General features: G+C 36.8%; 2 protein-coding genes, 1 long non-coding RNA gene and 1 pseudogene across 3 annotated transcripts; 1 reads left to right on the top strand and 3 right to left on the bottom strand.

Annotated features, from left to right (window-relative positions):
- Positions 1-933: 933 nt before the first annotated feature.
- Positions 934-2,810, bottom strand: LOC147521562 (UDP-glycosyltransferase 79B6-like; annotated as a pseudogene).
- A 1,207-nt stretch (positions 2,811-4,017) lies between these two features.
- Positions 4,018-13,226, bottom strand: LOC147521563 (uncharacterized). Its single transcript, XR_015202799.1, has 3 exons — positions 12,641-13,226; positions 12,258-12,521; positions 4,018-4,280 (listed from the first exon to the last, which is right to left on the bottom strand). It is a non-coding gene; the product is annotated as an uncharacterized LOC147521563 (long non-coding RNA).
- Positions 7,820-9,341, top strand: LOC147521564 (aspartic proteinase Asp1-like). Its single transcript, XM_086574080.1, has 6 exons — positions 7,820-7,957; positions 8,056-8,342; positions 8,436-8,533; positions 8,631-8,817; positions 8,915-9,053; positions 9,138-9,341. Exons 3-6 carry the CDS (start codon positions 8,500-8,502, stop codon positions 9,339-9,341), a joined length of 564 nt encoding a protein of 187 aa, XP_086430206.1. The 5' UTR covers positions 7,820-7,957; positions 8,056-8,342; positions 8,436-8,499.
- Positions 9,344-12,030, bottom strand: LOC147521565 (uncharacterized). Its single transcript, XM_086557314.1, is given in 9 exon segments — positions 9,344-9,600; positions 9,679-9,799; positions 10,265-10,305; positions 10,414-10,474; positions 11,221-11,293; positions 11,296-11,306; positions 11,408-11,535; positions 11,628-11,743; positions 12,024-12,030. Coding segments are annotated over 9 exon segments (618 nt in total). The 3' UTR covers positions 9,344-9,540.
- Positions 13,227-13,738: the final 512 nt, after the last annotated feature.

Here is a 13,738-nt window from a genome sequence, read left to right on the forward strand (position 1 = left end):
CATCTCAATGGGTCTCCATTCATCATCGGGCCCTTTAAATTGTTATAATTCATCTTCTTCTGATGAAAAAGGAGATCAAAGGATGAATATACACGATGGGTTCTGATAAAAAAGGAGATCAAAGGATGAATATACACGATGTGTTTCGAAGTACTTCCAGTACTACTTTGTAAAGGTTATGATTTGTTAACCTTACAAATGTAGGCAGTTTTTGGGGAAAAAGGGTTTGTAGATTGGAATTGACCGAGTTCGTGTGGACGAACTGTCTATGTATCAAGATCTCTCTCTCTGGGGGGAGACTTGAATCAGGTCAAACATAGTTTCTCATCCTCTTTATATAGGCAAGATGCCCGCGCTTTCTCTTCTCCCGCGTCAAGTTAGGTTCAGGTCTTCAAGTCATTTGCGAGCCATGATGACGAATTATGGATGTTTAATGAGGTGCGTGACTGAAGCTGGGGTACGTCATGAAGTTAGCAGTAATGACGTACATTACGAGCCGTTGTGGAACTGGGTGGTGTGAGTGTTGGAGAGGTTGCTTCTGGACAAGGTCGTCACCCGGTTCGAGTCACTTTGAAGCGAGCTCATGGAACGAGTACCTGAGGTTGGCTGGTGGTGACGTCGCTTTAGAAGTGAGTCATGTAGATCGCCTGCCTGAGTTGAGTCACCATGAAGCGAGCTTGTAGGGCGAGTACCTAGGTCGGTTGGTAGTTCTGTTTGTACTGGACAAGTGTGTGGTATTCATTGGATGTGGATACTACTCCCTCACATACTTGATTCAGACATCAAAATGAATACTCATTAAATCCCAGTCTATTTATTAAGCAGACTAATCGAGTGAGCGGAGCGAACGATCTTGGTAGAGGGGGGGTATGCGGACAAAAACCAAGCTGGTTGGTTTCTGTCTATCTGTCCTTCAACTTCTCTCTCATTTTTTCTTCGCTCCCAATACCCTTTTATCTTCACCCAACTCTCTCTCTCCCTGCAGCTCCGCTCACTCCCCACTGCCATGCAGGCAGTATACTAGTTACTTAAGTTGATTGAACTCAACTCACCTAAGAATTTGTTGCAACTTGATAATGAGGTTGTCAACATAAGCTGACTCGAGGCCTTCAGTTAACAAGAAATCCTTCCACTTCCTCCTTCCGACCTCACTTCCTTGATTTCTCTACCGACCTCGCTTCCTTCATCCAGCACCAACTTCAGTGCTTTGCATACACTCTCCCTTGTAAACTACCCATCTTCTTTCCTCCTTTCTACCTCCACAGCAATCTTTAACTCTTTACTTCTTTAGTGGGGCACCAGCACAATTTGACAAGGACTCACCAAAGATTCCCACAGGGACCCAATTAAACCCACAGTGGCTAATAAAACACCCCACCCACTGAAGGATGACTTAAGAAGAATTGTTGTTGAACCCAACCACCACAAACTAGTCCTCTTCCTTTGACCCTTTCTTCAAACCCCTCAGGCAAAGCTTCTTCAAGTGTCTTAGCCCCAATAGGAGTTTTCAATCTCACCAGGAATGGCAAACCAGTTAGCTCTAACCCCAAAACAAGCTCTTGGAATTGATCCTTTTCCAAAACGCATTCACTTCCGAAAGAACAATACACAACTGAGCCCTTCTTAAACCCACTTAACCACTTCACCCACCTTTCCTCCAAATGATTGCTGGAATCTCTTGTGTATTTCTAAATACTAGTGTGTATGTGCAAAGTGGAGGAGATGAACAAATAATGTTCTCTCCACTTGCATAATAGATAGTCCCACATTGGTTATCCACCACATTGGGTCGGGTTCAGATTTGGGCTTCTGCTTACTATTGTGGGTAGTGGTTTGACCAATTGCCTAAATTTGTTTTGCTTTTTTCTTGAGCAGCAAGTTTTGGTATTCTATTAGGAGTTGGTCTCTTTTCCTTATCTGTTTAGGAGACTGACCTAACCTCTATATAAATAGGACTGTGAGTCCATAGAGGGGAGAGACTTTAACAGATCAGAAACCCATCTCAGAGAAACAGAAACGACAACCTATCCTATTCTTCTTCTCTTCTTCCTGTAGCCGCCAGAGAGAGTTATATTGATGTTTTAGAGGGTAGTCTATTCTAGTGCAAAAGTCGACCGGCTTTGTTAACCATTGAATCCTGTGAAGAAGAAGCCGCTCTTCTTTGCCTTTACTCACCATTGAAAGGGGGCGAAATCTTTCCTTTAAGACTGACCTAATCCGCGCCTTGGTTTTATTACCGTTAATTCTGTCTTGTCTCATTTCTTTACGTTTCTACTCTAGTTCCTGTGTTGATACAACTATTCTAACAAGGATTACTTGAAGGTTCACTGGCTCAGGCAGAATTGGTCCCACTAGCAAGACCTCCTTATGGTACAATTTCCTTAAGTAATCACAAAAGGGACTTTCAATCTCACTACAACCTCTGAATAAAAGTGATCTATCAAAGAAAGAAAGTCCATTAAGAAGTGGAAGTTCCCTGGAATAAAAGAAAGAATCATTTCTTGTCTCAAAGGGTAGTTGCTCCATGCATGATGTAGGTGGTGGTTTTGTCAGGTCAAGTTCGGCACTAAGTGTTGTCCATTGCCAAGTTCCTTTGATGTACCGTACACAAAAGCACATGATGCAGCAGTAGCAGTAGAAAAATAAATGGATTTGATACCTAGTGAGTGTGCCACAGATGAAACCCAATATGCAAAATCAAAGAAAATGCAATCAGGCTTGAGATCTTGTAAAGCAATGCTTACTTGGTCCTTGGTTAGATCAAATGCTAAACCAAGGAGAAGTACTTTGTCTGGAGATAGCTCAGACATAAGCTCAACACCATCAGGTAGATGACCAACTTGGGGAATGGTAAGTGGGAAGAACTGTATGTTAGTGGGGGTGGTGATTGAGATGGCTGAATCTGTTTCTTGTTTTACTTGGCATAAGGAAGCTCACTCTGTGGCCTCTTTCAGCTAATTTGTTGGAAAGATGGAGATAGGGGGGGCGATATGACCCATGGCAAACCAAGGAAGCATAGCAAAGTGAAATGTGGCTGTGGCCATGTTCACTACTATAGTGTGCATGCATTGAAGTGTGAAACACTACTTTTGGAAATTGTGATGGCAAGATCCTCTATATCTAGAGAACAATTAACGCGGAAGACAAGTAAAATATCACAAGGTTAGCATTTGTCACAGAAGTAGGTAGAACCGTAGAACACACCTACCACCAATCTAAACTCTAAAGTGGGCATGTGTATATCCCAGTAGGCAAACTAGGCATATACGCCCAGGGATTGGTGTTACAGTTGGTTAAAACTAAAGAGTTGCGCTGCTTATCCCATTGGATTGGATGCACATTGTGCCATCTATCTGCTGATGAACATGTTCCTAGATACTAGTCCCGGTAGGGTGAGGGCAAGCAAGCTCTATAATCTATCCACCGAAGTACGCTATGCACAGAGAGACAGACTCTAAGAAGTAAAGACCAATGTTCATTTCTAAAGAAATATCACATGAAGCTATGTGACTCTAAAATATCACCAGGCTGATTAGGTGAACTGTTTGAGCAATTGACCTGGTAGTGGTTCAGTGCGAGGAGCAAAAAGACCCGTGAAAGGTAAAACCTAAATAAGGAGATATACAGATGAATGAAAATGATAGTTGCAACCAACTACGTGTGCAGCACCCTCAATTGAAAAAGATCTTATATATTGTCTACGTGTTATTAGTATGATAATTTTTGAAAATATCAGTGTTGTACTCCTGCCTCCGTCCTTGGGTGCAACTGCATTAACTAGATCTGAAGCTGGTGGCTTTTTTCTGGTGGCTGACAATTCCAATAGCAGAGAAAAATATGGAGAAATATGAATGAAAACGCAAAATACTTGAGTAGAATGTGGAAAGATAAGGGACTTGCACATTATACTTGCAGTTATGGAAACAAGAGAGGAGAAATATCAGTCTAGCTGGTAAAGCAACAGTGGAAACCGCAAATTTGCAAAACCTAAGGCTAGAACCTAATGGCGCTGAGACGTGAAAACATTTCATGTTTTATTCTTCTCATCTTTGAGGGATACATGGATTTCCACAGGCTGATTATGGCAAGTATACATCTAATAAACATGTGCAGCAACATTTGCAAATCAATTCAAACCTAGCAATACAACACCGGCCAGATTTTACAGTTTTCTTCTTCTCCAATCTCTTCTTGTTACACAGGTTGCCTTCTTCCATCAATTGTCTGCATCTATGGTGGTCAAGTATCAGCATCTGACTGAAAAACAAACAGCCTGTAGCCTAATAAAGCAAATAGTTGTATAAATAGTAATAGTATATACTAGATTTTTGACCCGGGCATACTCCCGAGATCTATTAAATATTTTGTGTGATGAAAAGGCTTTACAAAATGTCTCACACAAATTTTCAAATCAGAATATATTTTGATTGAAAATAAACCGAAATACGTTAATGAGCAGCGATTATGGTGCATAAGTGCTTAGAAACTAAGGGATCAAATTGAGATAGTATCTTCACTTTGTGGTTTAGGATATTAATCCGTAATTTTTCAAATAAAATTATCTTAAACTCGATCTAGCTTGTATAATAGTTTTCTTAGATTTATAGTGATTTATCAGTAAATCATCACCGCTCAGCTTACGTACTAATGTGTACAAATCACTAAAATATCTATCAAATCACTAAAACAGATTGATTGTTTCCATATCTTCAAAGAATACACGTACTACTCCCACTTGAAAATATTTATCACATGAACGTGTTCTACAATGAATTAATGAATACAAAAAAAATTCTCTTTCAAGAAAATGCATTCGCCTACTTAGAATACTATCCCAAGTATTTTCTCTTTTTCTAAGTGATTGTTTATATACATACAAAATATACTTATTCAATTCCAACATGAATAACATAGAAGATCATGTCGTTCTATGTCTATCGTCAATGTGAACATGTCAAAGTCTTAACGTAAGATTGGGTGGGTAAAATGAGTAATGATCATTAATTTTCAGATTTGAACAATCTAATAATCAAATGGATGGAAGAAGAGTGTGACTTTTAAATAACATTCCCTTTCCAAACTTGAAGCTTCTAACACACACCTTGAACTTACAATAAAATGCTCAAATATTCCATCTTATTTCACATTTTTCTTTATTTCTTATAGTATATTTATATATATATTCTTAATGTTTCTGCAAGCACATTGCAAAACAAAGTTCAGATGAAGAAATAGTACCACAAAGTTCTTCTAATATTGCACTAATGTTGAAAGGGTTAAGTTTGATAGTATCAATAAAGTGTCACAAAAATAAGTATAATAATAATTAACACAAACACTCTTCACTCTTTTGGACCAAATAATTATCATTCATCAATTATCAGTAGAATACTCGTAAGAATTTTTAAGTTTTAATATAATTTACTTTAAAATATAATTATTAAAATTCCTACAACCAAAAAATGTTTAGGTGGCTCTCTTTGCAACCAAAGTTTGTTGTGTATCGAATAAAGGTTGTTGAGCTATTGTAAGTTCAACTATAGTTCCATCGCTTTGAAATGCTAATCACAATGCAAATTCAATAATAGGTTTCTTATGCAATACCAAGAGTAGCTCGTATAGGACATCATATTATTATACAACTTGGCAAGATCTTACTCCATGATGATATGAACATTCTATAAACATCCACACCCATTTATGAAGTTAGAGAGGTGAAACATACTTGGCAGGATCCTACTCCATGATATGGACATTCTATAAGTATCATGACCCATATCTTTTAGCATTATCACATCTTCCTACACCCAGAATGAGTACAAATTTTGAAAACTTATTTTTAGCATTATCCCATTTTCCTCTACTCGAGAAGAAAAGGAACAAAACTTAGGAAACCAAAGATAGCCGCCTTGATTAGTTAATTTAATCATCGCTCCTGAATGAAGTGATTCACTTACAGTATCTTGTATTTGTTATAAGAGTCAGTTCCAATTTATGTTCCAGGAGCTGAAATGAAATGTAAGAAGGTTGTATGTATTCAGTTCAAAGAAAGCCAATGTTGTTTATAAATGAAATTAGTTAAGTACATATACTTAAGGTTTTGCTTACCATTTGGGCCCTAAAAGAAATCGTCCCCAGTGCCAAATACAATTTTGCTTTTGAGTTCATGTGTGTTTCCCAATGATATCCGAATACAAAATCTAGATTGTTATAGTCAGCTCTTATTATGATGGAAAAAGCTCTATGAATTCACATGTAAATGTACTATATTGCTCTATATATATTGAATAGAAAAACAACATCACATGCATAACCACCATGCATTACATCTACCTGTCTTCCAAATATGACTATCGGTAATCGTCCGATCCTTTCAATTCATAGTATTCTTAAACCGATAGAAGCACATTTATCTACATTAATGAGAAAGAACTTGGGAGAGTTTGCACCTTAGCATTTGATCTCGTGTTAACTTTGACATTTTCTGAATCGAGTGTTCGAGTGTATGTATGTGAGAGGTTGTATTTGGATGATTATTAAATATATCATTAGATTGTCTAAAGAAACAATGTCATACAAAGAAAAACACCCCTTCATAATAAGTTGGTGTTCTTTTTACAAGTTTAGACTTTCAATATGTATTATCATATTGTAGCCTGCATGTGTTTGAAAATCAAAATGAGATCCAAGAAAGAAAAACGAAAAGGAATAAAAGTGTATATGTTAAAAATATGAGAGTGCGTGATGGGTATTCAGACACTTACTCGAAAAGTATATTGGTCTACTTCTTAAGAAATTAATAACCAACAACAAATGCAAATTCTAGGTATATGAAAGGGTTATGCGGATAACATTTGGAGTGTTCTAATTCGGTATATCTCACATAATTCTTAGAAAATATGGGGAACCGTCGGAAGCTGATTTTACACCCTATAATAAGTTATTAACTGAAGAATATGTAGTGTTTTTGAAGCCACGTTAAGAATATATTGGAAATAAGTCAGTGCTTTATCATAGACACTAAAAGTGTATGATTTGTAATAGAAAATTAGTTTATACAAATAATCTAGTTTTTAGCAATTTTTTTTATTTGATAAAATATATAAGAATTTGAACACTAAAAGTGTTTGATTCGTAATAGAAAATTACCTTCTACAAATAACCTATTTTTTAGCAATTATTTTTATTTGATTAAATATATAATAATTAGAATCACTCAAACTCTCCAAATATAAGAATTAGAAATACACTCAGACTCTCCAAAGAGGTTCTATGTATGTGGGATTGTAGGCTATTAGAAAAGACTATATTTCATATTAGAGTGCCACATAGGAGAGAGAAAAAGCTAACTCTTATATTAGAGTGGCACATAGGAGAGAGAAAATACTAACTCTCATATTAGAGTGCCACATAGGAAAGAGAAAATCCTCCATTGGAAGTCTCTGCTTTAGTATATAGATAAAATTCATAAGATAACTAAAGATAATACATACAAATGGACAGTAACAATAATAATTTACGAGAAAAAAATAACCACATAAAGATAAATAGATATTAAAGTACAATAGGTGGGGTGGGGGATGTATGGGAATCGAGGTGTACTTGAAACCGGAATTTGTTATCTAAAGAAAAAATAAACACAACGAAAAATCCTCGGCATACACTCGTTATCTAAAGAAGATTTTAAACAGGAATTCTAGGCCGTGTACATAACGGAAAATCTATCTAATAAAACACAATGGTGTGGGGCCCACAGGGCCTCCATCCAGTGGTTACCATTGTCTTTTCTAAGTTGTGACATGGCTGTTTCAAGATATCCTAAGTGGTGTGCTATTCTCTAACTTTTGGTGCAGTTTCACAATATCATTTTCTTCTATAATATAGGGTAAAAACGTTTAGGTTCAATTCTCTTTCTTCTCTTCTCAGATCTGCAACCCCACTCTCGGACCCATGTCAGGTATGCTACTCTATCCTCTTCTTATCTTCCTTTTTCCTTTATTTCTCTTTTACTGAAGTTTGGATCTTGATTTTCATGTTTTTTTTATGTTTGAGAAGGTGGATTATCTTCAGTGGATATGTACTGTGGCTGTTTTTTTTCTTTGTTGTTGTTTTAGTTCAAATGTTTTTACATGGAGAAATCAGGAGTTGGTTCTGAGTTTGGTGTTATAAGGGATAGAGGGGAGTTGGTGAGTTTTAAGGAGATTGGTGGATTGGATTTTGGAGATGGTATTCGATTCGAGCGTTCGAAATTGTTGGAAAAGTTTCAGAAAGAGGCTACTACTTAGTTGAACTTGAGTAGACCTCTTGTGAGGTCAGGAGTTAGGAAACCTCAGCTGGCTTTGGTTAGTAATGCTTTTTCTGGTTCATCTTATTTTGCATTCTTGTGTTTGGTTTGTTGATTTTGTTTAATTATGATGGTTGATCTGTCTGTGTAGGTTTTTGCTGATTTATCGGTTGAGCCAGGGCAGCTTTTGATGGTTTGGGTGGGTAACTTGGAATATGCTTTTTTGCCTCTTTATGATTCATCGGTTAAGTAAGTGTGGAATATGCTTTTGTGCCTTGTGATTTTTACAATATCCACAGATGTGGATATGACCAACAAGTATCCGATCCTACCATATCTAACACAGATGGAGTTCTTGGCCTTGGCAATGGGGAATCCAGCATTGTATCTCAGCTCCGTAAATTTGGTATAACACGAAATGTAATCGGGCACTGCATGAGTGCGTGTGGTGGAGGTTTTCTCTTCTTTGGTGATGATCTTGTACCTTCTTCAGGAGTAGTTTGGACACCAATGTCCCGAAGTCGTTCGTCCGAGTAAGCTCGACTCCTTACCCGTATATCCCGTTTCTACATATTAATGTATCTTGCAATCTATAATTGTTGACATGCAATTTTCCTATTTTTCAACCAGCAAGCACTATTCGCCTGGCCCTGCAGAGCTTGTTTATGGAACAAAGTCTACAAGTGTTAAAGGACTTATAACAATATTCGACAGCGGGAGTTCCTACACTTATTTCAACTTGCAGGCCTACCAGGCTTTCATTTCATCAGTGAGTTTACAACAAGAATTCCGTATGTAACTCCCTTTTGAGTTCGTCTTATCATATACAGTAAAACAGCTTATGAATTTCCAGATAAGGAAAGATTTAAATGGAAAGCCACTGAAAGCAGTAGATGATGAGACTCTCCCAGTCTGCTGGAAAGGCAAAAAACCATTCAAATCCCTCCAAGATGTCAAGAAGTACTTCAGTCCAGTAATATTGAACTTCAATGGAGAGAAAGCTAAGCTTGTTATTCCCCCAGAAGCTTATATGATCATAACAGTACGTATTGCTTAATATTTTAGTAATAGGACACAAAAACTATATTACTGGATTGTTGGTAAAAAAACTTCAATCTTCAAGAAGTAACACTACATGCTTTTGCAATTTTTTCAGATTACTGCAAAAAAGCCTTTGAACTCACTAGTAAAAAACCACGCTACTCCGTATATCAATCCATTTGACAACTGATATTAGTGTGAAGTTTGTTGCTGCTTCATTTGTACCACCCAGTGAGAATGTACCGCAAAATGAAACAGAAGGCACAACACAATGCCTGTCAAACATAAAACTGATTCATAAATTTTACGTACTTGAAGCAAATGGGGACAAGTAAACTAATTAAGCACCAAACCTGGAATGCAAGAAGTCTAATGCAAAGTGATTTCTCTGAGCACCGACCGAACAATCTCAAGAAAATATTCACTAGTGTTCCATCATCTGTCCCAGTCAATAGCCCTGTTTGAGGATCATACCTACAGGATCCAATACATACAGGAATAAGCAGATTTAGCCTCTTCTGTTAGTTAGACTAAATAATACCAGCCTTTCCTATTTTTAGTACAAGATACAACTTTGGAAGAATTGGTATCCAAATAGTTGTTGAGAAAAGAATGCCACCATAGGGATGCACATCTACTACCTTTGCAAAGTTTTCCCATATCCATTTCTCTATATTGTAGACAAACATACAGCATAAGTAAAATCCAAATTTCTCAACTTTAATCTCTTAAAAAGAATGTCATAAAGTTGGAAGATTATACTTGAGAATTCTCAAAGTCACCAATATTGAATATATCTTAGAAATATATGAAATGATATAATAATCTCATTTTCTAACTAAAAAAAGATAGAGTTTATGTTTTTATTTTTTTTCTAAATTCAAATTAAAAGAACAAGTTGAAGCATATGCAGAAAGCCACTGGCTAATTATAATCTACCTTGGCAAACGATGTCTTGGACAATGGATGAAGCTGAAAAGCTGAGAAACAAAATAAAGCATAATACAGATGTAAAGTTGTAAACAGTATGAATTTTTTTAAAAATTGGAAGAAAACGACAAATATTGGTTTTTAGATTTTAAGAATACCTGAGGACATGAAGCTAGGAAATTCAGAACTTGCGGGAGGAAGAAGATCAAGAGAGTTTCACTGCAAAAGTAAACCCAAGAAAGAGTAAACACCTGTAAGGCTATAATTGTCAAAAAAGCACATTTTAGTTAGTGCACGAAAAACAGAAAGTTGTGAACTTGGATGATCGCTTCTAATAAAAATATCTTATTACTAGCTTGAGTTTATGATTCATTCGGACAACTCTCCTCCATCTCATACTATTACCCTCTCCACACCCAACCCAAAATGACTAACTAAAGCAAGGTAGGTTTGCTAGAATATTTTCCTATAGGACCTCTCTTTAGCTAAACTCTACAGAACCAACAACTGCTCCAAACCCTACTATTCCTAGAAGTAATGTAGCTGCACTTCAGATGTCTCACCAAGAGTAAGACTGACTTGAGTAACACTAAAGCTTCCTCCCATCTGCTAGCGTATCATAGACGCCTATGATCTCTGATAACATGATCCAAAAACCATTCAGCGATCACCTCTACTTTTTGCTTCTTTATGGGAACCTCAACCGCAACAGAAGTAACTGCCACCAATTGGTGGAAATTATAATTTGACTACCAAAAGTCCCCTTCCAAAGAGTATCATCATACCTTTCCTCTTTTAATTATAAACTTGCTATTTATCAATAAAACAAAGGGCTAACTGTAAAAATAAGCTCCGCACATTATGGACAAATGATAAAAAAGCTACCCATCAAGAAAATATGAGCAATGGCTAATGCCAATACGCTTACAATGATCCAGTATCAACTTGTACTAGGGGAAACCTACCTATAATGGCCCAGTATGCCAGCAACAGCCATAGCCATTCCAGCAAAGTAAGTGTAAGCGCCACCAACAAAACTGAAGAAGGATACCTACACCATTGACAAATAGAAAACATTCATATGTATTTTCTAAAATACCAATTATCAGAATATTCAGACAGAAGATCTGAGAGATTGCTCAACATTTTTACCAGTTGAAGCAAAGTAAGGCCAATGTAGTAGTAAGTAACGGTTGGACAAGGTAAATGGAAAAAGCGTGAGCATGTTTCTGCTCAGGGTCTGTAGACGACCCAATTTGCATTATGTTATGTATCAGAATCTGTTATGAAAAAAGAAAGGTTAATACCAAATGGAATTTCAACATACAAACCAAAGAATGATACAAAAGTTTATACAGTGCATTTTCCTTACAGCAGATGCAATAACAGCTGTTTGCCCAGCTTCAAGACCATTCAGTCCAGCATGAATGTTGATTGAGTTTGTGCAGAATATTGCCAAAAGGACCATATATAGTTTATATATCCTCCCTGTCCGTCAGAAGATGTTAAGAATTCATGAAAGTTTGAAGGAAAAAAGAAAATGTGAACAACAAAAATGGACATGTAACATTTCAATTAAATAGCTAAGAGGAGAAATGCAGCAACTATCCATCAAGTCAGTATCATAAAGTGCAGAACAAATCTATATGCTTATACGTTTGAAAAGACCAGATTTTTTGTGAGAACAGCTCGATGATGAGAAGACGACGGCTAATACTCATCTTCATGTGGGCTCAGTAAAAGCGCCCGATAGGACTCTTATAATAACCTGACATCCTAACCATAACAGGTCATAACAGAGCACCGTGCCACCGTCTATATCTTTTTGTTGTTATCATTCTCATATGTCAATAAAACAACATAAAAATGTTTCTCTCCACTTCTTTGTCCATTGAACAATAACAAAACAAATATAGATAAAATCATTTGCCTTAAAAAAGAATTAACTAAAGACAAAACAAGCTTAAAGATATAAAAGTATAAAACTAAGAAAATGATGTACCATCTCAACTTTGAGAACAAGCCACGAAGCTTTTCATTTTTGAGACTGGACCATTTCGAGGATGTTGGGAACGAAATCAATAACAAATGTGCGAATTTCCATAGGGCCCAACTCTACTAAAAGCTTTCTCGGATCAATATGCCCTCCTCTTAACACCGTGGGTTCTTCCTCAGGTGCACTTCCTGTATTCCAAACCAGTCATTTTTTTTCCATTTCGGCTCTTTCTTGATTAGCAGACAGACTCATCTCTGTTACTTTGCTGATCTGGAGAGGAAAAGTTAATGCAAGAAGAACATGACCAGGTGTTAGATGATACACATGTTAGTTTAGTATTTCAAATAGCAGAGGACCACATTATTTACTTCAGAATTTTTTATGTATACCTCTTTCTTCGGGAAGAGTTTTTTCAGTTCAACAGCTGCCATCGTTGAAAGGTCTTTACCCTCTCCCACCTTGCAGAAGATCAGTTGCCACAAGTCACAACAAAGAACATATCAAGACGACAGGCTTTTATTTGTACATGGAGCATTAGGATGTAAACTGATAAGCATTTAATGGTTTCAACGTCAAACTGGAATTAGCAGCTCACCAAAAGATTTTGGATCTTAAAGCTTAGGTTGGACAGATATTTTCATAATTAGAAATCCCTGTTTCTTTTTACTTTTAAACCTTTATCGAAAACCACTATTTCAATATTCAGAGCCAAGTAAATAAAGCAGCAACTATTTATCCTACTAGCATGATGCATGCGGCAGACGCACATGTTGTTTTCATGCCCAAGCTAAATGATTAAGACAGCAAGGGTAAGATCGCAAATATAGGGAAATAACATGGGTAAAATCGTCCTAAAAAGTGTGACCAAGAGTCACAAATCACATAATAAAAAAATATTATAGTACTATATTATTACTGTAGGTCAGCCCGGATTTTTTTAAAGTAGTAAAAATATATGGAAACAGATATAAATAACTATATAAGAGCATCTCTACAGGTGGGCGTGATCCAGAAAAGCGTTCTTCAAATTTGAAGAAATGCGTCGAATTTTCCCGAATTCCAACTCTAGGTGGTCGCGTTCGCGGTCGCATCACCGCTTTGTTTGCGTTCTTCTTGTTCGCAAATTTGGCAATTTGGATCGCGGATGCGGAAATGACATTAGAATGTCGCCCCAGTTTTTTTACTTTGACTAGCACCAGCGCCATGGTATTGGCGCGGCCACCACTACTAATGTCGCGCAGTTTAGTTATTTTTTTATTTTTTCAATTTGGTGCGACATTAGTATCGGGCGTGAGTTTTTTTTTTTTTTAGACGAGTGGTAATGTCGCAGTGGGTCCCCTTAATGAATTTTACGATCACGAATTTGCGACCACCTAATTGGGAAAATTTGCTATCGGTCTCGTAGTAGCATTCTTCAAATTTGAAGAGTATGCTACCACCACCTAGACCTAGAGACATAGTTCGTGATTCCGAACGAAACTACGGAA

Source organism: Coptis chinensis, chromosome 1 (assembly GCF_015680905.1).
Source record: "Coptis chinensis isolate HL-2020 chromosome 1, ASM1568090v1, whole genome shotgun sequence".
In the NCBI taxonomy this organism is placed as follows: Eukaryota; Viridiplantae; Streptophyta; class Magnoliopsida; order Ranunculales; family Ranunculaceae; genus Coptis; species Coptis chinensis.